Source organism: Rhineura floridana, chromosome 3 (assembly GCF_030035675.1).
Source record: "Rhineura floridana isolate rRhiFlo1 chromosome 3, rRhiFlo1.hap2, whole genome shotgun sequence".
NCBI lineage: Eukaryota > Metazoa > Chordata > Lepidosauria > Squamata > Rhineuridae > Rhineura > Rhineura floridana.
In genome coordinates, this window is record NC_084482.1 from 7,952,477 (window position 1) to 7,978,747 (window position 26,271).

Sequence of the window (26,271 nt, forward strand, 5' to 3'; positions counted from 1 at the left end):
TATGGATGTGGATGATACAGAGCTGGAGAGGGGTGGGCCAGGATTGGTGGACATCCCCAAAGGGGAGGTGTTGAAGCAGGGGCACCATGCTGGGGGAGAGTGAGGGACATTGGAGGGTGGGACACTCACTTTCAGCAATGATCTCGCTTTCGGAGCTCATGGCAGTGCCCTGAATGTTGCTGGCATAACACCGATACAACCCCCGGAATTTGGTAGCCGCGTTCCCATTATTTGTTGTGATGATCAAGGTCCCTCCACCATTCCGTTGCATCATCCCTGGCATGTCCTGTGGATGAAACTCACGCCCATCCTTGGTCCAGCGGAACCTGCCAAATGGAGAAGGCATGATGGGTAAAGAGGGAGGGCATGTTTGGACGAAACTGGGACAAGAGAATGGAGCCATCTCTTAGGCTGGAATTTTGGAGGCACACGGATGAAGCTGGAATCTGTTCCATGCAACAGTTAATTCTAAGGACTGGGGCTGGCAGAGAAGCAGAAAAGCAACGTAGAGGAAACTATGTACAAAATTAGGGTCACCATGCACGGGGTAGGAGGGTGTTGTTTTAGGAAATCATCAGGGATAAGATAGTGTAAAACCAGTATGCACAAATAGGGGGAGATGAGATTGGGATGGCGACAGTGGGAGTGTAAAGCGGAGGGGAATGAAAGGCAGGGGGGCAATAATTTCTCTCATATTTGCAAGAGCTGGGCTGAAGACAGGGAAGCAGATTAGGTGATGAGCGGAGGTCAGAGTAAGGTTAGGGACATTACTTGAGCAGCAAATAATGGAGATTTGCAGAACAGAATGGAGCTGGGTTTAGAGCATTGTGCACTGTGAAATATCCAGTACCATAAGCTCTGGAGACCAGTTTGTGGGGGGGAAAAGGCCAGGGCTGAACATGTTCTGGCTTAGAAAAAGTCAAGTACAGTGCAAGCTAACAGAATTTTTGCAAATATACGTCCCTCTGCATATATACTTTTAATACCTTTAATCTCAGCTGCAAATAAGAGTCTTGGCAAAAATCTGGAATTTTGTTTGTTGCAGAACAGTGTAGTATGATATCTAGGGGGGAATGACTCTGTCAATTTCAGTTTCTCCTCCTTTCTCATTTTTCCAAAGTTCAGGTCATCACATTTCTGCATAAATTAGGGGTTTTTTTTAAAAAAATGTCCTTGCGAAGGTTTGTTAGCATTTTGGTGCTCATTTCTCCTAATATACACATTTCTGTATGCAATTTTACTATATATATACATTTTTGCAAGCAATTTCTCCTAATACATTGCATTTTTGCATATTTTATATATGCTTTTCTACATATACATTTTTTGTTTGGAGAACTGCATCACAAAATTCAGATTAGTATGAATTCTGAAGGATTTTTGGAGGTACTGAATATTGTTTCAGAAAGTGTAAATTAGGTAATTTGTATTTAAATATGAACTGAACTGAATTATTCTTCTCACCCCTAGCAAGTATCTTAAAGAGATCATATCTGCAAGTGTATGAATATGACTGTACTGCTAGTAATTGAGTAGTCAACATCAAATATTATACCTTGGAACGCCACTGAGAAACATATAGTGCCAAATGTATAATGTCTACTCAGATGTAAGTACTATCAAGTTCAACAGGGCTCACTCCCAGGTAAATGTGTATAGGTCTGCAGCCTTAGATTGCTTCAAAATACAGTGGTTAGGTTGCTGGTTGACATTTGCCACAGAGACCACATCTTCCCCCAAAGAATCCTGGGAACTGTAGTTTGTTACAGAGTGCTGGGAATTGTTCTGTGAAGGGGAAACTACAATTCCCATGATTTGCTTGGGGAAGCCATGGGATTTAAATGTATGGTGTGAATGTGACCAAACTAGACATGATGTGGGATCATGTGGGATGTGGTAGCTGGATCGACCCATTTTTTCTCTCTTTTTGAAAAGTAGTTAAATGTATGGTGTGGATTAGGGCTGTGCACTGGATTTGGCCGAGACAAATCATGCTCATTCGGACATTTTTGAGCCTCAGCTGAGTCAGGTTCTGATAGCTACGGATCTCTATGGGTCAGAGTTGAAGACCCAGAGCGACTCTGGGCTGTTAGGGGGCGGGTCATCACACAGGAAAAAGAGGCAGCTGCTGCTGTCCTTCCTGCCTAATTAACAGAGGCAGAGATCCTCCAGCAGTGCAGGTGCTGTTTTGGAGCTTTCCTATAGGAAATTCCTTTTCAAAAAAGCATCATACAGGATTGCCCCCTCTGCTCTAGAGCTGAGGGAATGATTCTGAGGGATGTTGTTTGGATGGCTTTCATAAAGGAAATGGCTTTCCTTTGCGAAACAGCATCACCTAGGATAAACTGACCCTGCTCTCGGGGGGGGGGGGGAGATGCAACATCTCCTTCTCCCTCCCCACCACATATTTAATTAGGGTGGGTTTTTTTACTCTAATTAAAATTGAGCCCTGCCCCCCAAACTTATTCAGGAGTGGTTCTGAGGTGGGGTGGATGGTCCCTGGGTCAACCCAGGGTGGGTCAGCCTGATCCCCCCCCCCGGATTGGAGCCACAGGGTGGATAGGGGAATCTGTGCATAGCCCTAGTGTGAATATTCTGAATACTGGAATACTACTCTGAAGAAGATGCCCTAAAGTATTCCCTACAGAGGGGAATTGGAGTAAAGGAAATAATGGGATCTTTTTCATACTTACGTCACTAGGGGGTTCCCAGTAGCCTCACATTTCAGGGTGACTTCATCAGTGGGGAACACCACAATCTTCTTCTCTGGCTGCTCTGTGAATTCAGGCGGTTGTTGCACTGGGAAACATAGATAGGAATGAGAATTACCCAGCAGAAACCCCAAGATTAAGGTTAGCCATCCCTTGAAGCCCTCATCCTGCACTGTTCAGACTGCAATAAAATAGCTATAACTTGCAGGAAGATATAAATAGGATGGTCCTTCCCCAACAATGCAATCATTTAAAGCACAGTTTAAATTATTGTTGGAATGTTGCTGGAAACCACAGGAGGGGAGAGTGCTTTTGCACTCAGGTCCTTCTTGTGTATTTCCCATAGGCATCTAGCTGGACACTCTGAGGACAGGATGGGCCACTGGCCTGATCCAGCTGGTTCTTTGCATGTTCTTATGTTCTTAATCACTGACCAGCTCTTCTCCTCATCCTGCTTCCGTTCCCCCACCCAGACCACCACTACCCATTTCATGGAAGACTCACAGTTTGTCCGGTCAACTGCACCAGCAAGGAAGCAATGGAAGAAGAGAGAGAGAAAGAGGAGAAATGAGTGACCATTCCACCAAATCCCTGCACAGCATGGAAATGAAATATGCATTTATGTGTGCAAGATGGGATGGAGGGGAAGCACAATCAGAGCATAAGTGTGCAAAATGAGTCTGTTTAAGGTGGGAAGTGTGAGTGTAAATTGGTGTAGGCTAATAGGGCAGAACACGCCTGTGTGAGACAAGGAAGTTTCAGTTTGCAGTTTAAGTGAGCATAAGTGGACATCAGCATGCATGTTAGGGAACACCACTGTGTGAATTAACTGGATTTTTGTGTGTCCTAGGGAGTGTGAGAGTTCATGGTTAGAAAATGTGAGAGTAGCTACTGTGCAGGGCAGCAGGTAGACAATAATGTGCCACAAGTCACGAATGAGTGAGAATCTTCATGTGGGAGCAGGACAGCTACAGGCAATTCATGTGACAAAAGGATCTCCAGATGACCTGGTTTTATTGAGCATTCACCCTGATTTGCTTTCACAAAGCTTATGTGGCAGTTAGATTATATCCAATCTTTATTGGCCATTCATTCTGATTTGTTTGTAAGGCACTTAACAATGAGCATTCAACCTGCATCCTGATTTGCTTGCAGGGTGTTTATATGTTTTTCCCAAAAGTAATTTCTTCATCTAACACTTTTCAATGCATTTCCCCCTCACTTTCAAAATGGCAAAAAGTTTTAGATTCTTTTACCTTGTTGCACTTTCATTGTACAAGGCTAAATTTACCCATAAAGTATAGACTGGGCTATAAAGTGCAAAGTGAATTGTACTTCTATTTTTCGGTGTTTTAATTTTTCTATATGTTATTGTTCAATTATTAATTGCTTGTGTCAGATGCTGTATCAATATATCAATTACAACTATGCAAAAAGGCTTTAGCCCAAAACAGAAGAGAGAAGTATTCAACATGTATGTAGACATAAAGAAAGATGAAGAATGGGAGCCACAAGAAATTTATGAAGTAATGAATATGCAAATTTGAAAGTGGTGCTATTAGCTCCAAGGAGGGGGTCTGTGGAAGTAACAAAAACTAGGCCTTAACTTTGGTTCATATCTCCTAGCTTTGGTTCAGATTTGTGAATGCAAAGAATGACGGGTAGAATGTTTCTGTTTAATGTACTAAGAGGGATGCCAAAAAGATGTCCCAAGGAAACATGCTGATGCTATAATGCAAGTAGAGCAAATAAGAGAAGAACAAACATGTTAGGAAAGCATTTGCAAGCTGCATGTATGTAACCCTTAGATTTTAAACTGCTGATAAGTGTTTACCCTAATTAATGTTTAATTTTCTCTATTCTATGTGAAGGACAGTAAATACATGTCAATTTGACATACTAAAATGATGACATGCTGTAATTTGGTTACATGTGCTTTGGGGAACAGTATAAATATATGCTGTAAAAATTAAGAGGGAGAGAACTTTGCACTTCATGGTGTTTCCATGTTAGTCTGATTTCTCTCCAAACAGCTGTTTGAACTTGTGCATAAAATAAAGGTGCCTAACGGATCTGATCTAAACATAACATGAAGCTTTGTGTTTCTTCCACAAAGGCATTGTGTTTGAAGAAGACTTGGGGTATTTATATGTGTGAATGCACTGCACACATGGGCATTGCTTATTTGGAGGACTGAATATGGTGCATCAGCTCCCACAGACTATATATATCTATACATCCATCCATATAAGACTACTTGCCTACTCAAATGGCTAATGAGACAATAAAGAACATGGGAATCTGCCCTGTACCAGATCGCTAGACAGAACATCTAGCCCAGTATCACCTCTACACTGATTAGCAGCTGCTCTCCAGGATTTCAGACAGGGGTCTTTGCCATTGTTACCTGGAGATGTGGGGGGACTGAATCTGGGACCTTCTGCATGCAAGCAGATGCTCTACCATTGAGCAATAGCTCTTCCCCTTCATTGCCCCAGTGCTAGACTAGCACTGGTTGGCTGTGCAGTCTCTCCCTGCACAGTTAGCTTCACACTTTCTTGGGACCTCTTCTAGGGACAATTCCTCCTCTTTGGGTTATGTGCTGCAGAATCAAACTGAGATTACACATGGCTGGCCTGCTGTGGCAGTGACTAGGACTGGTGGTTGACTGGAGGTGGGTGGGGAGAATGGCTTGGCCTGCTCTTGTACCTTTAATAGCAGCATGATGTACAGAAAAGTTCAGGTGAAGATTTTCATAGCAATCAGAAATAAGCATTTATCACCCGCCAATGTCTGCAGAGCACGTTGTTGTTACAATGGATAGTTGAAAAAGTTGGCAGTCCTACTGTGGGTATGGGCTGTGCAGTGAAACAAACTGTTCTGTAAATATCCCTTCACAGTTCAGACTAGGGTTGCGGGATCCCCCAACATGCCATGGATCAGACCCAAAATTCAGCCAGCTTCCTGGCTGCCCCCTCCCCAAACCCCTTAAAGGAAGCTGAATTGGTTTTTGGAGGAAGCTCATTGCGTCTGGTTGAGTCAGTGACAGGTTAGAAAAACGCTCCAATCCAATTAGTGGAGGAAGAGGGTCCCCTGGGATCCACTTGCCTGCTCATCCAGACATTAGGGGAGAGGGGAGAAGAGACACAAACATGAAGAGGGGGAGGGGCAGCAGGAAGGAGCCAGGGTGGAGGGGTGGGACCCTAAGAGCTTATGATGAGACTCATAGCCACTGGATAACTGCTCCAAATTAAATCATGCAAACCACAACTTCTTTCCAAAATGCTTTGATCCCAAGACATCTAGAGTTGTTCCCCAAAGAAAAAAAATGGAAGGACATTTTCAAGATTATTAGAAAAAACACTTGGTAATTTTCTTCTTAGATGCAGCAGTAATTTTGATTAGATTCCTAAAGGGACTGGAAAATGGGTCCCAAGGGGAAGTTATACTGTATCTACTACCAACAGCTAAAACTTTCATAGCAAGATGTTAGCTTCAGACAGAATCACCTTCTGAATGAAATATCTGAAGTGTTAACTTTTTATTTTCACTTTATGTAAAATAGCTTAAGCCTGCAATCCTAAATCCATTTACAAGAGAGTAAGGGCTTATCCAAACGGAGCGGGGTTATCCACCGTTTCCATATTTGGTTTGTCATCTGATAGTCCTCACTTTGCCTTTTAGTTCGCTCTTTCCCAATTAAAAAAAATGCTTTTTTGCACCCGCACCTGCAGCGGTAAGACCCCTACATTCTTTTCGCCTTTTCCAAGCTCTGCCTCTAAAACCTCCCCCTATCAACCAATTGGTCAGCAAAAAAATGACGTATGCTCCTCTCTCCCTTTGCAACGAACCACAATATGGCTGTAAAGGAGTTCTCAGCTGGGAAGGAAAGGCTGTTGGTCGGTTTCACACCTGCCTTGTTTGTATTTGCAATATTATGCTTAAACGAATGTATGCTTTTCTGCCTTTATTGATATTTAAGGAGATACACAGGCTGGCAATTGCACTTATTTCTCCAAAAAAGCAAGAAACATGTCACACACCCCTCCTTCTCCCTTTCCTTCCCACAGAATGAAATTGACAAAGCTTTCGGGAGCAGGCTTGAAACCGACCAGAAGCCCATATTTGCGATATTACACTTAAACGAATGTATGCTTTTCTGCCTTTATTGATATTTAAGGAGATACACAGGCTGGCAATTGCACTTATTTCTCCAAAAAAGCAAGAAATGTGTCACATACCCCCTCCTTCTCCCTTTCCTTCCCACTGAGAATGAAATTGACAAAGCTTTCTGGAGCAGGCTTGAAACTGACCAGAAGCCCATATTTGCTATATTACACTTCAAGCAATGTATGCTTTTCTGATTTGAAGCAAAAACCTCAGCCAGTAGAATGAAATTGACAAGGCTTTCGGAGGCAGGCTGAAACCAACCACGTCCCCTTTCTTGCTTGCTGTGCATTGCAGATCTCACCCAGAGCGGCCGCCCAGTTTGCAGGCTGGCAAAAAATAAAATGCATCTGTGCAGTAGTTGCAGACCCCCCCCAACATCCCACCATTGCGATGATTGGCTCAATTTTCCCAGGCTTATTCTTGCACATGTGCAAAAGTGCAGATACGTGATTGGCTGGAATGAGGAGAAGGGGCAAGGGGAAACGCCCAAGAACCGCCCATCAGCTGTAAAGTCTGTGGTATTGCATCCTAACTCCTGAAGGCACAGCGGATGATTCCCGATTTTAAGCAGCAAATCACATTTTTGCCGGTATTGCAAGGAGCGGATTTAACCCACGAAAATGCGTAACAGTGCGAGACGTCATTTGGACAACCGAAAAATAATGAACACACATAGCGGGCGTGTCACACATTTTGCAGTCGTCTGGATGAGCCCTGTGTCCCACTGAACTGAGTAAACACACTTAGGATTGTATTGCATATGCAATGGATTATTGATCAGAGTGGTCTGAGTTTGTAACTGATATGGATATGCTAAGAGATCCTTGAAGACAAGGAACACTCCTTCAGTTCTTAGATGTCTGGTGTCTGATTATTTGAAATGAGCTTTGAAATGTGAAGCTCTGTGCCTTTTTTATATACACTGAAAACCTCATTCAACTTTACAGAAATCAATAATATTTTAGCAAATTTGCCTTTTTGTTCAACATGCTCCATTTGCATGTTTTGTTCTGAATCAAAGATGTGAGGTTTTTAGGCTTTAGATAATTCCTAGCACAGAGCAGTGCCATAAAACACAAGGAGCTGCCTTATACTGAGTTAGGCTATTAGTCTATTTAGCCCAGAATGGTACTCAGGCTGGCAACCAGGGCCAAACTGGATGCAACGCTAATGAAGCTGGCCACAGCTCAGTGGTAGTGCATCAGCCTTGCATGCAGAAAATCCCAGGTTTAACACCAGGCATCTCCAGGTAGGGCTGGGCGGGACTCCCTGGAGAGCCACTTGCCAGTCAATGTAGACAGTACTAAGGAATATGAACTAATGGTCTGACTCAGTATAAGACAGCTGCCTATGTTCCTATGACATTATTTGGGCACGCTTGTTCTGGATCAGGACTGCATTTTGGGGTGGAAGGGGGGGCTTTAAGCCTTTGAGGTGATCATCATCATCATCATCATCATCATCATTTTATTTGTATGCCGCCTTTCCACATAAAATTGTGCTCAAGGCGGCTTACAACAAGGTGAACAAAAATACATGTCAAAAACAATTGCAAAAACAATTTCCTAATAACAAAAAATAATAAAAGTGACATAACAAATATAATAACCAAAAACAACTTTTCAACATTATGAACATAATAAAACAATTATTTAAAAACAAAAAAGTAACCATTAACACCCCAAACCCCTAAAGAAAACCATTTACTGTATCTCCTACAAAACTTCATTATTCAGAGGGGAGGCTTGTTTTGTATCAGCACATGTCTACTCAGAAGTACTTCTCACCGAGTTCACTGGGGCCTACTCCTGAATAAATTGGTGATAGGATTGCAGTAATCCTATCCCCTTATTTGAGAGTAAGCCCCATTAAACTCAATGAGACTTATTGTTGAGTAGACAGCATATAGGTTTGCACTGTAACTCTTCTATTTGGCCAACAGTTACAGCATTTTCTTTGAAGGCGCACTTCATGTTGCAATCACATTTGAAATATACAATGCACAATATGTACTACTGCAGATTTGCTGCTTTCCATAAGAGATGGTCAGGATTTTCTCCCTTTTCCTTTCTCTTCATTACAATGTCTTAGGTTGGGTTTCTGATTTCTCTTCTATTAGGTCTTTAAATCCCAACTTTTCCAGCGGTTCTTTGGACATAAGTTGCCTCTCCATTCTGCATTCTAAATATTCTTTTGATCCCACTATGGACTCTGTGCCCCTTCACGTTAGCACCAATGACAGTTTCTATCCTAGGGGAAAGAGCAGCTATGGGTGAGGCGAGGCTGGTGCAGATTGGAACTACAGCAGAAGGCAAAAGTTAAAGCCCTCTTTCTCTCTCATGCCACAGTCCCATTCCAGATCAATCCTCCCCCTGCCCCACTGCATGCCTGATACTTAGTAAAGAAAAAGCAAGCTTGCCAAGGCCAGATCAGGTGATTGATGCTGCTTCTAATTTGACTCTCAGGCACAAAAGTTTTGCAGCCCTGCTAGTCATGATCCTTTTAAACTTCAGGTGCTAGGTATTGCACTAGGGGCCCTTCTACATACAAACTCTATGAAGCTAGTACTGTAGTGCTAGCATCTGCAGGGATTGCTCAAGGCTTCTTGTCTCTGTACCACCAGTTTTTCCCAATCTGGTGCCCTCCAGATATTGTTGGACTACAGCAACCATCAGTCCCAGCCAGCATGGCTAATGGTCAGGGATGACAGGAGTTGTAGTCCCACATCTGGAGGGCCGCAGGTTCCCCATCCCTGTGCCAAAGGTTCATCAAGCTGGCTACACCTTGATCTTTCATAAACCTTTTTATTGTGCAGGGCCTCTGAAGAAGGCTGGCTTAGTTCTGCTGTGGCCATGTGAGGCTTTTAGTTGTTTTTCTGCTATTTATTTATTTATTTATTTTTAAAACTTATATACTGCCCGACTAGCAATAGCTCTCTGGGCGGTGAACATAGATACAATAAAATACAATATAATACAAAAACATCAGTCTAAAATCAAATTTCACAATCTAAAAACGGCAAAGGCTAAAATCAAATTACAAACATTACAATCATTAACAAAAAATTAAAATGCCTCGGAGTAGAGAAAGGTTTTAACCTGGCGCCGAAAGGATGATAGTGTCGGCGCCAGGCGAACCTCCTCGGGGAGACTATTCCATAGTTCGGGGGCCACCACTGAGAAGGCCCTTGATCTTGTCACTGCCCTCCGGGCCTCCCTATGAGTCGGGACCCGGAGGAGGGCCTTCGTAGCAGACCGTAGTGTATGAGCCGGTTCATAGCGGGAGAGGCGTTCCAACAGATATTGAGGTCCCGCGCCGTATAAGGCTTTATAGGTTAATACCAACACTTTGAATTTGGCCCGGAAGCGTATTGGAAGCCAGTGCAAGCGGGCCAAAACAGGTGTTATATGGTCAGACCGCTTCGTTCTTGTTAGCAGTCTGGCCGCCGCATTTTGCACCAGCTGTAGCTTCCGAACCGTCTTCAGAGGTAGCCCTACATAGAGCGCATTACATTAATCCAAACGTGAGGTTACCAGAGCATGTACTACTGATGTAAGATCCTCGTTACTCAGGTAGGGACGTAGCTGGGCTACCAATCGAAGTTGGTAGAATGCATTCCGTGCCACCGAGGCTACATGAGCCTCAAGTGACAGGGAAGAGTCTAGAACAACTCCCAAACTACGAACCTGTTCCTTTAGGGGGAGTGTAACCCCATCCAGGACAGGATATGTATCCACCATCTGATTGGAAAAACCATCCACCAACAGCATCTCAGTCTTATCAGGATTGAGTCTCAGTTTGTTAGTTCTCATCCAGTCCATTGTCGCGTCCAGGCAACGGTTCAGCACATTGACTGCCTCACCTGAGGAAGATGAAAAGGAGAAGTAGAGCTGCGTGTCATCAGCGTACTGGTGACAATGCACTCCAAAACTCCTGATGACCACACCCAATGGCTTCATATAGATGTTAAAAAGCATGGGAGACAAAACCGAACCCTGCGGGACCCCACATTGGAGTACCCACGGTGTCGAGCAATGTTCCCCAAGCACTATCTTCTGGAGACGGCCTGCCAAGTAGGAGCGGAACCACTGCCAAGCAGTGCCTCCAACTCCCAACTCCGATCTAGATAATCAGTTTCATCCAATAGCGCCTGGAGCTGGTCAGCAACCACTCGTTCCAAGATCTTGCCGAGATATGGAACATTTGCCACTGGTCTGTAGCTGCTGAAATCCTCTGGGTCCAGGGAAGGCTTTTTCAGGAGTGGTCTCACTGCTGCCTCCTTCAGACAGCCAGGGACCACTCCTTCTCGCAAGGAGGCATTTATCACTTCCCTGGCCCAGCCAACTGTTCCCTCCTTGCCAGTTTTTATTAGCCAAGAGGGGCAAGGATCTAGTACCGAAGTGGTTGCACGTACCTGTCCAAGCACCTTGTCCACGTCCTCGAACTGAACCGACTGAAACTCATCCAACAAAACATGATAAGACTGTGCACCAGACACCTCACTAGGGTTAACTGCTATAAAATGAGAGTCTAGGTCCCGACGAATGCGTAAGATCTTATGCTGGAAGTGCTCAGCAAACTCATTGCAGCGGGCCACTGAAGTATCTACAGTGTCCTGAAGGCCTAGATGGAGTAGCCCTCAGACAACTCTAAAAAGCTCTGCTGGGCGGGAGAGAGATGCCTTAATAGTGCGGCGAAATATAATTTTTTCGCCGCCCTCACCGCTCCTATATACCGCTTGGTGAAAGCACAAACCAGCGTATAGTTGCATTCATCAGGAGTTTGTCTCCATCTCCGCTCAAGCCGGCTCCTATCTTGCTTCATCGCCCTCAACTCTGGAGTATACCAAGGAGCTGAATGAGCTCTGCAAAGGAGAGGGCGCGCAGGAGCGATCGTGTCGACAGCCCGGGCCATCTCCGCATTCCACAGATTAACCAGGGCTTCAACAGGAGCGCCGGTCCTATCAGCCGGAAAATCCCCCAGAGCCCTTTGAAAACCTTCAGGATTCATTAGTCTCTGGGGGCGGACCAATTTAATAGGTCCCCCACCCTTGCAGAGGGAAAAGGTCGCTGAAAGTCTAAACTTCAGCAAGCAGTGATCTGTCCATGACAAAGGGAGAGATGTAAAACTCCCCACATCCAGATCACTATCCCCATGTCCAGTAACAAAAATAAGGTCGAGTGTATGCCCCGATATATGTGTTGGGCCACTAACATATTGGGACAGCCCCATGGTTGTCATGGAGTCCATGAAGTCCTGAGCCACCCCAGACAAAGTAGCCTCGGCATGAATGTTGACATCCCCCAGTACTAATAGTCTAGGGGATCTCAACAATACCTCCGAGACCACTTCTGTCAACTCAGTTAAGGAAGCCACTGGGCAGCAAGGTGGGCGGTACACCAAAAGGATTCCTAGTCTGTCCCTCTGGCCCAACACAAGGTGCAAACATTCCAGACCAGTAGTTGTATGGACATGGTGCTTGGTGAGTGAGATGGAACTCTTATAGACCACAGCAACCCCACCTCCCCGACCCTCAGATCTACCATGATGCTGAACCAAATACCCCGGTGGGCAGATCTGGGAGAGACTAACTCCTCCCTGTTCGCCCACCCAGGTCTCGGTTATGCATGCCAGATCGGCTGCCTCGTCCATAATCAAATCATGGACGAGGGGTTTTTTATTATGAACCGATCTGGCATTAAAAAGCAGCAGCTGGAGATCTGAGAGTTGGCTGAGAGGACAACCAACAACCCTGCGGGTATGAGAAGGACCGGAACAAGGCACAGCCACAACATGTCTGGGCCGCGTTCCCCTTACCTGGCACATCCTTCTCATAACACCATACCTCCCTCTGCCCGTCACTACGGCAATTGGGGCCCCCTCATGTCTCCCCGCTAGATGGAAAGTTCTCTTCCCCAGGCACATTATAAACTATAAATACAAAAAGAAAAATACAAAAAACTCAAATACATAAAATACACACTCTCACAACATGCATTCATATAAGCACCCAGAAAGAAAGCAACAAGAGCAGCAACCTCTCCTTCCCTTGGGGCGATGGTCTCTTCCTCCTGCAGGCACTGGGTCTCCCAGGCCACCTCAGCCAGCCGGCTTATGTATCCCTCCAGAGAGGGACAGGCGGTAAGAATCAGTCCTGGCTGGCTGGGTACCTGGGGCCTGGTCCTGCCAGGCAGAAGTCCCTCAGGGAAGGGTGGTGGAGGTGGTGGTCCCACAGCAGCAGCAGCAGCACAGCAGCAGCAGCAGCACAGCAGCAGCAGCAGCACAGCAGCAGCAGCAGCAGCACAGCAGCAGCAGCAGCAGCACAGCAGCAGCAGCAGCAGCAGCAGCAGCAGCAGCACAGCAGCAGCAGCAGCAGCAGCACAGCAGCAGCAGCCTCTCCTTCCCTTGGGCGATGGTCTCTTCCTCCTGCAGGCAATGGGTCTCCCAGGCCACTTCAGCCAGCCGGCTTGTGTATCCCTCCAGAGAGGGACAGATGGTAAGAATCAGTCCTGGCTGGCTGGGTACCTGGGGCCTGGTCCTGCCAGGCAGAAGTCCCTCAGGGAAGGGTGGTGGAGGTGGTGGTCCCACAGCAGCAGCAGCAGCAGCAGCAGCAGCAGCAGCAGCGCCGCCGCCGCCGCCGCCGCACAGTAATGTAGCTTTCTTTTCTACTTTGAATGAAAGCAAGTCAGCGAATCCTGAGGAACTACACCCTTGGGTGTAGAAGGAATTAGCTACAGAAATCTCAGGAACACTTACAACTATCTTTGAGGAGGCTCAGTGGCTCTGGCAGGCTATAGGAGGGTAAACCAGCCAGGAAAACAAATTATAAAGTCTGTCATCTTAATGTCTATCCATGTGAAGTTGTCAAAGGAAATCAGGGAACAATTGATTTATAGAGCATGCAAGAATCCAATGTGCATTTGTGAAGAACAAATGATGCAAAGCCAAAAATAATTTCCTGCCTTTGACAAAATAATTCACTTCACCGGCATGAGTAGCACAGTGGATATATATTTTGAGCTCAGCAACATGTTTGACATCAGCTGAGCCTGACTTTCACACAATTTAAATATCTGGAATGAGAACCAGTCACCCATTGTGAACACATACAACTAACTGGCAGGAAAGGCACATCGAAAGGGGGTGGTATTAACAGATCAGGGATATCTGAAAGGAACCAACATTGGTGTTTTACAGTAGTCTGTCCTGGGTTCGATGCTGTTCAACATTCGTGTGAGTTCCTTGAAGAAGGCGAGAGAAGAGTTCCAGTCATAGCATATGAAGCAAAAGGAATTGCAAATACTGTGAAGATCAGAATTTAAATTCCATACACTACTAGCAAACTGGAAGATTTTACCTTCCCACTTTTTGAAGAAGGTGGTGGAGAAGGTAGTGACAGAGCAGCTGCAAATGTTTCTGTATGACACCAATTGTCTGGATCCAATTCAATCTGAGTTTAGACCTGGTTTCAAGACTACATCAGCCTTGATCACCCTGATGGATGATCTGTATTGGGAGAAGAACAGCAGGAGTGTGACCCTATTACTATGACTTGATCACTCAGAGGTTTTTGATACCATTGACCACAGTATCCTCCTCAATTGTCTGTGTAGGATGGGTACTGGAGGCCCTGTACTACAGTGGCTCCATTCCTACCTGCATGGTCGAGCCCAGAGAGTAGCATTGGGGGAAAGTTTTCTGATTCTCTGGCACCTGTGCTATGAGGTTCCACTATGTTGTCTCCAGTGCTAACATCTATATGAAGCCATTGGGAGCATTAGTGAGGAGTTTTGGAGTATGATGCCATCAGTACACTGATGACATGCAGCTCTGCTTCTCTATAACATCTGAATCAGGAGAGGCTGTGCAAGTTCTGGACCAGTGCCTTAATGCAGAGGTGGTCTGGATGAGGGCAAATAAACTGGGTTTGAATCCTGGGAAGACAGATGCTCTGTGGGTAGATGGTTCCCATATTCAGAAGATAGGCCAGTTGCCTGTTCTGAATGGGGTTGCATTCCCTTGAAAGGAGCAGGTACTAGCTTAGGGGTATTCCCGGATACATCTTTGTCATTAGAGGCTCAAGTGACCTCAGTGACTAGAAGTGCCTTTTACCAACTTTATCTGGTATGCCACCTACAGCCATATCTGATCTGGGATAACTTGGTCACTGTAGTCCATGCATTGGTAACCTCGGGACTGGATTACTGCAATGTTCTCCATGTGGAGATGCCTTTGGGCGTGGTCCAGAAGCTCCACCTGGTGCAGAATGCAGACGTTAGACTGCTGATGGGGGGCTGACAGCATGTGGAATCTCTTCTAAAACAGCTATACTGGCTGCCTATATCCTACTGGGCCAGGTTCAAGGCTCTTGTGTTGATGTACAAAGCCCTGAACAACTTAGGTCCTGGATACTTTAAGGACCACCTGAGCCCTTATTTACCTTATTTATTTTTTTAAAGTTTATATACTGCTTGAATGTAAAGATGTCTAAGCGGTTTACAAAACCTCCCAAAAAAAACAGCCCAATCTCTGAGAACACACAGAGAAGCACTGTTAGTTGTCCCCCGTGTTACAGAGGCCCAACTGGGCTCAGCCAGATGTAGTGTTCCCAGTCCCATCCTGTGGAACACTCTTTCGGCAGAGATTCGGCACGCATCCTCGCTTTTGACTTTCAGGTGTCTCTGATGACTTTTTTTTAAGCCAATAGGCCTTTGCAGCTGTTTAAAATGCCTCTTGAGTGGTCAGCCATTTTTAATTATTGTTCTGTATTGCTTTTAAATGCTTTTATGTTGTTGTACACTGCCTGATGTTTTGCAGGAGGGCAGTATATACTTTTATTAATAAATAAAGATATATAGTAAACATGAAGACCTGAAATTATATTCAGCCATGATAGTGGCGTGGAGGGTGAGGAGGTACAATCAGGAACAGAGCACCAACATAAAGTTTAGCAGCAGTATCACCATGAGTTATAAGCTTTAAATGATTTTGGGAGTCATTTGACCTGATGAAAATGCTGCCGTCAGATCTTTACGCAGGCGTTTTTAATTTCCAAAAAGAGAGGAGGACCCTGCGCTCAGACCAGTGTGGGAGCCTTGCCTCCTTACTCTGAAAGGAAATCCTGCTTCTTAGTTCTAAGTGCATGGGAGGCAGGCTGTAGTTGCTAAGTGATGAAGGAAAAGTACTCTGCACATGCTCAGAGGTACCTGAGGGTTTAGTGAGATCCAGAGGTATAAATCTATAACACTTCCTCTCTTTGTGTTCAAATCTTTGTTAACCCATGAAGCTTAATGGGTGGCTCAGGCAACTCACCATCTCTCAGTTGTAAGGGTAAAAGGTGATAATCCCATGTATGCCATCCTGGGGTCATTGGACAGAGGGAGCTACTAGCTGTGATGGCTGTGCTCTGCCACCCTAGTCAGAGGCAGCATGCTTCTGAAAACCAGTTGCCAGAAGCCTCAGGAGGGGAGAGTGTTCTTGCACTCGGGTCCTGCTTGCGGGCTTCCCCCAGGCACCTGGCTGGCCACTGTGAGAACAGGATGCTGGACTAGATGGGCCACTGGCCTGATCCAGCAGGCTCTTCTTATGTTCTTATGTTCTTATGAGCTATAGCCAGTGTTAGTGGTGAGAGCAGCCTTCACCAACCCAGTGTCCTCCAGATGTTTTGGACTACAACTCCCATCAGCCCCAGCCAGCATAGGTCATCAGGTTGGTAAAGGCTGGGTTAGAGTGTTGGACTATGGCTGGGAAGACATGGGTTTAAACTCTCACTCAGCCATGAAACTCACTGGAGAACCTGGGACTACTCAATTTCTCAGCCTCACCTACCTTACCTTACCATCATCATGGCAGTCCACACACAATTCCAAACGTGAAAAGGCCCTGAATTTAATTTAATGCATTCGATTTATCTCCTGCCTTTCTTCCTTCCACCATGGAACTCAAGGCAATGTATATGCTGCCCCATCGGGTTCCCTGATGTCATCCTCCACCCAAGCACTGAACAGACACAGGCATGCTTAGCTTTAGCAAGGTGGTCCTACAATAACACAAGCCCACTCGTCATACCAAGAGGCGGGACATCTAACACCTAGCTCTTGCCAGTCTGATGTCACCCCTTTTAAAAACAAGAAGCTCTTGATCCCCACTCCAGGGTGTGCATAGACTGGCTGTGGTTAATTGGTGGGAGTGAAAGGCATGTGTTTCACTTCATATGCTCCAAGGATACGTTCTGGGACCAAATACAGGTTTTAGGACAGCTAGCTTTTGGCCCTCCAGATGTTGTTGGACTCCCAACAGTCCCAGGCAGCATGGCCAATAGTCAGGGATGATGAATTTTTTTCCACAGAAGCATCTGGAGGGCTACAGGGCCCTCATCCCAGTTCTAGGGCTTTGTCCTGGTGATCCCTGGCACAAGGCAAGTCTGACTTCTGCCCCAGAATGGTGTTGAAAACATTCCTCCTCTATCACCCGATGTAGAAAATACCCAACTACAATCTCATCCCAATAAGAAATGCCAACATGTGGGCCACTCATCTCTCCCACCCCTGAGACTCTACATTGTTATTGCAGAGTCTACAATAACAGTGGCTCACAATGGGAGCACACATGAGGTACCAGTGTTTGTACTCAGGACCAAATTCACTCCCAGCTCCATGATATTCTTCTCCAGGGGATGATCATGCAAGACATACCAGTCCTCTCCCCATCCATAAAATTCATCTCTCAGGCTTGGCTGCCTTTTGCAAAGGTGTTTCCAATTCTGGATCGATCCTTCACCTCACTCACCCTTGGCAGCAATCATCTCCTTTCCCCACAGAAACCCCACTGACCACAGAACAAAGTCTACAGGAGACAGGAGGGCAGAAAGAGCATCACACTGGAGAGAAGCTTACCACATGACTCAAGACAAACATGGGACCCCCTTACACACGCAAACACATCCCTTAAGACCTTCATTCACGGTGCAGTGTTTTTAAAGGGGATGGTTATGCATCCAATGTACATCTAACAGTCCCTACAACTAATGCATGCCAACAATTTCCCACAAAACCTCCTCAGCTGCCTCTCCCTACCCATAACACAGACCCAGGGCAACTGAGGCCCAGTTGAGGAAGTATACCTCTATCTGGGCTGCACAACTTTAGGATTCAGATGGGGGCTCACATTCCTCCATACACAAAAATATACTCTACATAGTGAACTATCATGTGAGGGAGACTGTTATTTTTATTTTATTTTTTGAATGAAGGAACATTCAGTCATGTGCTGGCTATACCAATTCAAACTACAAGTGGGGGCTTATATGACTAAATGCGTCTCCATATCAATAAAATAAAACAAAAATCCCTCACATAGAAAACCATTATGCCAGGGAGAAGATTAACCTAGAACCCATTTCCCTAACATGCTAGTTTTCTATGTGTAATGGGGGCTTTTTTTTGGGGGGGGGAGAGCATTTCATTGTGAGTCCCCACCTACAATCTACAGCCCAGACCCAAGCTTAACACCCCAGTAAGTAGTAGGTTTGAGAGAACAGCATGAGTTGCACTATCACCTCTGCAGAGAAAAATACAATCTATCCCTTTTCACTCACAAAAACATTAAGCCAAGGAACAAAGTATATGGGACAGCAGGAGAGCCATTTCTTTAGACCTGGGTCTGCCCTCATCAAGTATAAAATGGGAGGGTCCAACTTTTTTTAACAGCAATGAGAGAAAAAGGGTGAGGGGAGCTGAACTGTTCCCGTGCTTACCTGTCCACAGTCTTTCCCCAAAGGCTCTTTTCTTTTCAAGTTCATTCCAATTACCAGAAGGCAGCTTGGTGGGAGAAAGATCCATGGTGAGAGAGAGGCTAATATGGTCAAGCTGTTTTCAAGCCTAATTGCCACGTAGGAACAATTGGGGGGGATTTGGGGGGACACAGTGCATGAAGAGGGGAGGAACCCTTCCTTCCCCAGATGTAAACCCCTCCCCCAAAATGGCCCTCTGCATGCCAGTTAGGCTTGAAAACAGGCTTCCCTCGGCTGCAATGGGAGACTGGTTTACATCACTAACTGCTGCATGGCAGAAAGGAGATGGAAAGGGAGGCTGGAATCTGAATGGGGAGACCCCATAGGTCAAGCCAGCTTCCAGGCCAGCAGCTCTCCACCCCTCACTCCCATGGGCTACAGGGAGGAAAACACTGGACACAGAGAAGGTTTACCCATCCTTTTATCCACAGCCCCTTTGGGGGCTAAAACAAAAATCCCCCACTCCAGCCCTCACCATTCATATGATTGGAACAGAGCCAAATCAATCTGCCACCATCATGTCTAGCTTGGCTCTAAGAATATGAATAGCTTCCAAACTGGACACTACCAGAATGGAAGGGCCTGGTTTTATTCTACAAACTTACAGGCCTGTTACAGTGGTGGTAGTGGTAGTGGGAATGGCTCAGGGTTTTTGAATTGGGAACATCGTCCCTCTCTCTTCTGACCCCTTCCTGATAATATAAACCATGCGTCCTTCACTCTTGGACAGACTGTAAGGATTCCGTCTGTGTGTGCCATCACAAGGCTTAGCCTCATCTAGGGAGGCTGCTGGCTGAAAAAGCCATGTCCCGAATTTTCCCAACAGTGCTGAAAAGACAGTTATTGTATACCTGCCTTCCAGGCAGCTTATATGCTGTCCTTGGTGCTGAAATAGATTGCAAGCACAGTTCGGGTCCAATCTGAAATCCTTAAAGGAGCTGTTTTGCAACAAGCACAAAAGCCACTCTCAAGAGAAGCATTGACCTCAGCAGGGAAGGGACAAGGAAGAAGTGTTCATAACTCCTAAACTTGGCAAATTGTAGTCAAAGCACAACATGCTTGAAGAAACTGCATATGTAATGGCAATGAGATCTAGCAGAAAGATTTGTGGGCTTGGAAGGCCAAGAGTCAACTTCTATCATAGCCATACACACCCTGGATGGCTTTTGTAAAGTCACTATCTCTTAGCTCTACATTTCTGTCTACATCACAGAATTGTGACATTTCATCTCACAGGGTTGTTGTGAGGATGGCAGAAGGAATCACTGTGAAGTTGTCTGCAAACTGGAAGCACAACAGAAATGAGAAGAAATATTAAATGGCTAGCAAGATACAAATTATGGGACTGTGTATGGCAATGTGATCATAAAGGTGAGATGTTGCTGAGTGGATGGGTGGGTACCAGACTCAACAGCTGGGCTTAGCCCCAGTTTTCTTTTCGTTGGCTTATTGTTGTTGTTCTTTCAATTTATTACCTGCCCTTCACCCTGAGGTCCCACAGTAGATTGCAACAGTTTAAAATGCATCATTAAAAACAATTAAAACAATTTAAAATCACAAACATCATACAATAGCACAAAAATATGCTTCTTTCCTGTTTCTACCTCCAAATTCTGCACATCCGCTCAGTTGTTCACCTATACTGGTACACACCACTGTATACTGGCTCCTCCTCCTCCACAAAACATTCATTCTTTGCCTCCTGATCTGTTATGGATGGAGAATTTGCCCCTTTTCTTAGTGTGAAGCATCCTGGTTGTGAATCATACAAATAGTGGATCTACAAATAGCTGAGATGAGCATGGGGACTGGAGTAATGTCTGCTGACGTCATAAGGTACTAATACCTTCCTCAAGCAGAGAGAAGCAGTGCTATTTCTCTGTGCAGCTTCTAGGGGACCAGAGCATTTGGGGAGCTCCCCTGCATAACATGTTGCAGGTCCCCCTCTCTCTTACCTACCCCTCCCTCTCAGTTTTCAGATGGCACTGCTCTTAGTTGCACCAGAAAAGTGGTTCACAAAAAGATGGGAAGAGAGACTGAGATGTGGGGCATTATTACCAAAGATTATGCTATAACACAAAGGCATAATGAGGAGCTTGGGCTATAACAGGGCTCTGGGAAACCAACAAGAATTGTGAAAGAAATATGAACAGTCTGAGAAGAACCAACCACAAGGAGGAAATGCACTAATTCACATGCCCAGAAATAATGCAACACTGCCAGAATTCACCACCACCACCCACACTCACATTTCGGAAATGCGCCACAACTGTGCTCACAGATCCAAAGCAGAAGTAAACCCCACCCTACAAATTTCAAAAACCACACACAGAGGAAAGTTGTAATGCCCTCACTACTCACAGCCTTTGGGAAACTCAATGGATGTTGCTGGCTCACAGAGAAGCAGAACCAATGGCCAGAGCATCAGCAAACAGGGTGGCGTTGAAGCCATCTTCCCTGGCACCTCAGGCCAGGGCTGCTCACCAACTCTTGGCAGTGGCACAGCAAAGGGGAAGCAAGCAGCATGCAAACCCCAGCGTGAATTGTGGCTGTAGGGGGAGAGAGAATGAGAGAGACCATTAGTAACAAAAAAATCCTTCTGCAGTCATGATTCCCCCTCCCCCACAAAACATCCTTTCCCCCAAGGACTGGAGCACAGGCAGCAAAAAGGAACTGGAGAGGAGAGGGAGTTAATGATGCCTTGCATTTATTTATTTCTATCCTCCTTCACTCCAACTTGTTGGAGGAGCATGCTGGGTGTACAAGTGGGCGAGCAACTAGCCTGGCATCCCCATTCCCACCCACATCCACCATCACCCCACAAAAACCAGGACTACTAAAGAGAAAGGAAACAAGGGAGATCCTTAAATGGGAATCAAGGCAAAATGTAGCACAACCTGGTCTAGGAAGAATTCGCTGGTGCAGTGCATTTTTCAGGCAGGAAGAAAGGGGGAAGGGCCCTTTTGTTCTGGAAGGGAGGAGGGTGGGTCAGGAGAAGGCAGCGTGGAGTAGGGATGGGGGGAGAGCAGAGAAAGGTTTATGGGGATAGGTGGTTGGGGAAGGAAAGAGAAAGAGAGAGGCGATGGTAAGGGGGATTGATGGGAAAGAATAGTGGGTTGATGGATGGAGATAGCAAAGCAGGGAGGCGGGAGAGTGGAGAGAAACAGATAAAGCAGACTGATAATATGGAGGATGGAAAGAGAGAAGGAGTGGGAAGATGAGAGTGTATCATAAATGGAAAGATAAAGAGAAATGTGTAAAGGCAGAATTCTAATGGTTCACACTGATGCCTTGCCCTTTATCAGCTGATTGTCAGTTTCCATACCTCTCTCCCACCCTTGCCCCTTGCAGATATTTCTGATGAATGGGAGTTTTTTTTTTAAAGCAAACAAATTCTGCATTACATACAGCACAAGGTCTGTTCAGCACCTCATGTTGAATAGATCAAAAGGTTCTACAGATGTCAAGATACCGGAGTGCCAGAGAGATATGTTTCATGGCTTTCAGCTGCAGTGCTTGCATTGTGCTTTGGGCAAAGTCCAGCCAAATACCACCCAGAGACCCAAAGTAAAGTTCAGGAATCTCAAGCAACTTAGCCCTCCTCACAGCATTGTGTGTGTGTGTGTGCATCACTGAGCACCTGGCCAGCCCTATGTGTCAGGCCCACATCTGTTGGTTCTGATATTACTAGCTGAAATCTTGTACAAACTGAAATACACACAGGTGGTATGTATATGGAAGAAGGTTCTGTGGAGCTTCTGCCAAACCAGGGGTGAAGGACAGTCTTTGCCCCCATCACATCAGGGTCCCCAGGACCATGAACATCCCCAGAGAAATGAATGGCAGCCATTTGTGTACAGAGAAGGAACCAAAGGGGTGCATTCAGAGACACCCTTGGGATTGTGACTAAAGGTGATCCCTGCCCTGGTAATCGAGAATCAGGTTTGTGCCTTTCTGTTTAGTCCTCTCCAGAGTTATGTTTCCTGGTCCCATTAAGAACAGGGCTGGGGAACCTGTGGCTCTCCAGAAGTTCTTGGATGCCAACTCCCACCAGTCCCAGCCAGCATACCTAATGGTCAGGAATAATGGGTATTTGTGAGTGTGCCAGGATGCTTGGAGCTGCTAGACAGATACATTTTAAAAAGACCCATGCTTGTGGCTATTTTCCCCCACTTCCCCCACATGCATATTAAACTGCCCTCCAAACTGGTTAAAGACTTGACTTTGCCCATGCATGCAGTGTCTGTTTAAGGCTGTTTCCCATTGTTTCCTCTGGGAAAAGGGTCCTATGCACAGAATCTATGTTGGAGGAGCATGCTGGGTGTACAAGTGGGAGAGCAACTAGCCCAGCATCCCCATTCCCACCCACATCCGCCGCCACCCCACAAAAACCAGGACTACTAAAGAGAAAAGAGAAAAGGAAACTACCACTGGCCTTAGCTCAGTATTGTCATCTCTGACTCACAGTGGCTCTTCAAGATCTGAATCCAGAGATCTTGTCTAGTTCTGGCATATGATATGCTTAAGTTGGAGATGCCAGGAATGGGACCTTATGCATGTGTAAGCAGGTAGTCTGCCACTGAACTACTATTGCACTTCCCCCAGTCTATAACAGAGGAGGAATGGAGGCAAAATTCCTGGGAACCAGAATTTGGGCCATCAGCCAGAACTGGCTGGGGTAGGATGATTTCTGAACCAGTCCTGGAGCCCACTATGTTCCAGCCCTAAGTCTTGCCTAGAAATGGCATGGGAGGTGAGGCCTAGCATGGCTTCAGGGACAGTCCTGGATAGTGCTAGATTTTATCTTGTTTGTAAATGAAATAAATTTAGCACAAGAAATAAACTGTGCTAAATGTTGCACTGCATGCCCAGAGGCCTCCAATATGGTGGCAGAACAATGTCATCATCTGTCTTAGACCATGCCACACCAGAAGCGTCAGACCACATAGGGTAAATCCAGGGGATGTCCACTGAATGATTTGGGCCTCACACTCAAAGCATGCACAGATTGTCACGGCATGGTCTGGGGACATCAACTGGACATACTTAGCTTCCCCATGCATGCCTAAAGTGCACGGTAGAATCAATTCCAGATCCTACAATCCATTCTGATGTTTGGGCAGTGGCCGATCCTTCCATTCCAGGCACTACTAAAGCTGTCCAGAGTGGAACCGAGTGGTCTCGCTCATCCCTAGTGAATACACATGACCATTTAACAACTTAGCATGGTGTGCATACAACCACTTGCTCAGTTAGTCATCTGTATCATCCTGCCAAATGAGGACAACTGTACCCCTCCTTGGCTTACCCAGAATGGTGATCAAGTGCAGAAGGATGGTGACATTTTCCTTCCTCTCAACAGAACAATGTAGACAACCATCTTACAAAGCAATTACCTATGCACATGGTGGCAAATGGCCTGTTTGTACATGGGCATTGGCACTTCTTAAGAATGTAAGAAGAGCCCTGCTGGATCAGGCCAGTGGCCCATCTAGTCCAGCATCCTCTTCTCACAGTGGCCAACCAGATGCCCATGGGAAGCCTGCCAGAAAGACCTAAGCACGACAGCACTCTCCCCACTTGTAATTTCCAGCAACTGGTATTCAGAGGTGGACAGACAGTGGAGGTAGAACAGAACTATCATGGTTAAGGGTACAGAACCAGGGAGAGGTAGCTATCCTGGATTCCACTGATCCACAGGAAAAACACTAAATATGACCCCTACATTCCTCCACCAAGTCCTCCCTGACTGCTACTCTACATTTCCCTCTGGTGTCTCCCACCTTCCTCCATTCATCTGGCAATTACCAAGCGAAGGGGCTTATGTTGTTAGCGCGGCAGGGACCCAGCGAACAGCAGCCAGGATGCAGATGGAGCCAAGGGGACAGCTATAGGGAGCTGAATTATTTAAGAGAGGATGGGGAGGTGGCAACCTGTCAGCCATGGCTGGGGGAAACCCCACAGGGGACAGGCCATGATTCTGATTATGCTGCCAAGGAAGGTCAAGGCAATGCAAATAAATGGGGGGGGAGAGGAAAAAGGAGGAATCACAGGCTGTGAAAAAGAGAGATGTTTCTGATCGTTTGTCCTTTCAAATCATAGGAGAATAGGCCAATGGAACTGCATATGCTTACTTAGCCTAAAGAAGTGAAGATTATTAGACACTGGAAGAGATAGTGACAGTAGCTCAAAGGCTTTTAAAAAAATGTCAGAGAGCTTAGTCCGTCGAGGGAAAAAATAAAATGTAACAGCTAAGGCATTTTAGCATGTGTTTTTAAATTGCTTTTTAAAAATGTGTTTTTAAATTTGTATATTTCTTTTTAATGTTTTTAATTGTTGTAAACTGCCCAGAGAGCTTCAGCTATGGGGCAGTATACAAATGCAATAAATAAATAAATAAGGACATAAGAATTGCCTTACTGGATCAGGCCAAGATGCATCATAAACCAGCATTCTGTTCACAATGGTAGCCAGGAATATGCTTCAGGAGAAATTCCCCCAGGGCATGGCTACATCCAGTTTATGCCCAGCATCTCGTAAACATCAAAGGTAGACTGCCTCTGATCCTGGAGTTTTCATTTTCTATTTTATTTTGTCATCATGGTAATAACCATTGACAGACTTATCCGCTATGAATTTAATCCTTCCAAAAATCCATTTAAGCTAGGATCCATCAGTATGTCTTGTGGCACCAGACTGTGTGCAATAATTATGCGTTATGTATGTGAAGAACTTTCTATAGTCAAACTTAAACCTCTTGCCGCTTAATTTGGTACAGGAAATGCTGTGCAAATGGCATTAGGACTGGGCCTCCTTGGGGTGAACATGATAACCCAACCTTCCATTACTGTAACTCTATACAAATGATGCTCTTTAGACTTGGGGTCTTTGAAGGTCCATTAATATGAAACTGCAGTCCCCATCATATATATAACACTTGGAGTTCATATAGCATCTCAGTAATCCTTGCAACAAACTTACAAGCTCTGAACAGGGTGGTTCATGACAGATGCTATTGGAAGTCACTGATTCATAGGGTTGCCATAAGTCGTAATCCACTTGAAGGCACATAACAACAACAAAATTCTTGCAACAGTCCTCTGAGACAGGGCAGTATTAGTAGTGTAAATATCCCCCTGTTGGGGCACCCAGGACATATAACAGTGAACCAACTTGTAACACCAACTAAAAGAAGAAGAAGAAAAGATGAAGAGGCAGCAGAGCTAGGGAACCATAAATAAGCTGCTCAGCATAGCTCTGAAAAACCCTGCATTCGCTGGCTTGAACTAACCATGTTTCTAGCACTCATGACTGTGGAGAGGAAAACCAATTTATGCTTAGCGATTCAGAACTTGGAAGTGGGGAGATCTGTAGCCTGAACTGCCTTAGCCTCCATCCAATCTAATTTCTCTCTCCCCCCCCCACCTCTCCCCATGGCCTTTCGCAGCAGGATCATAGGGCAGCAGCCGGTTCTACATAGACATTCTGGTGGGAGGAATCCTGCCAATGAGTGCACCAAACTGAACTTGGCACAATTCTGGACATCAGTGGTGGCCACTGCCCCTCTGAGCCCATCACAATGCTCTGTGGCAGATGGTT

The 26,271-nt window shown here is 45.6% G+C and overlaps 1 protein-coding gene across 4 annotated transcripts in view; it reads right to left on the reverse strand.

Annotated features, from left to right (window-relative positions):
- L1CAM (L1 cell adhesion molecule) overlaps positions 1-26,271 on the reverse strand; it is a 138,516-nt gene that overhangs the window by 90,612 nt on the left and 21,633 nt on the right. For 2 of the 4 annotated variants that reach the window (XM_061614255.1, XM_061614256.1), the window contains exons 2-4: positions 21,034-21,221; positions 2,694-2,799; positions 130-326 (exon numbers count right to left, since the gene is read on the reverse strand). In XM_061614255.1, coding sequence (XP_061470239.1) covers positions 130-326; positions 2,694-2,799; positions 21,034-21,124 — 394 coding nt within the window. In that variant the 5' untranslated portion in view covers positions 21,125-21,221. Of the gene's footprint in view, positions 1-129; positions 327-2,693; positions 2,800-21,033; positions 21,222-26,271 lie in introns of those variants that run through there. The other 2 variants (XM_061614254.1, XM_061614253.1) reach the window with 1 other exon arrangement.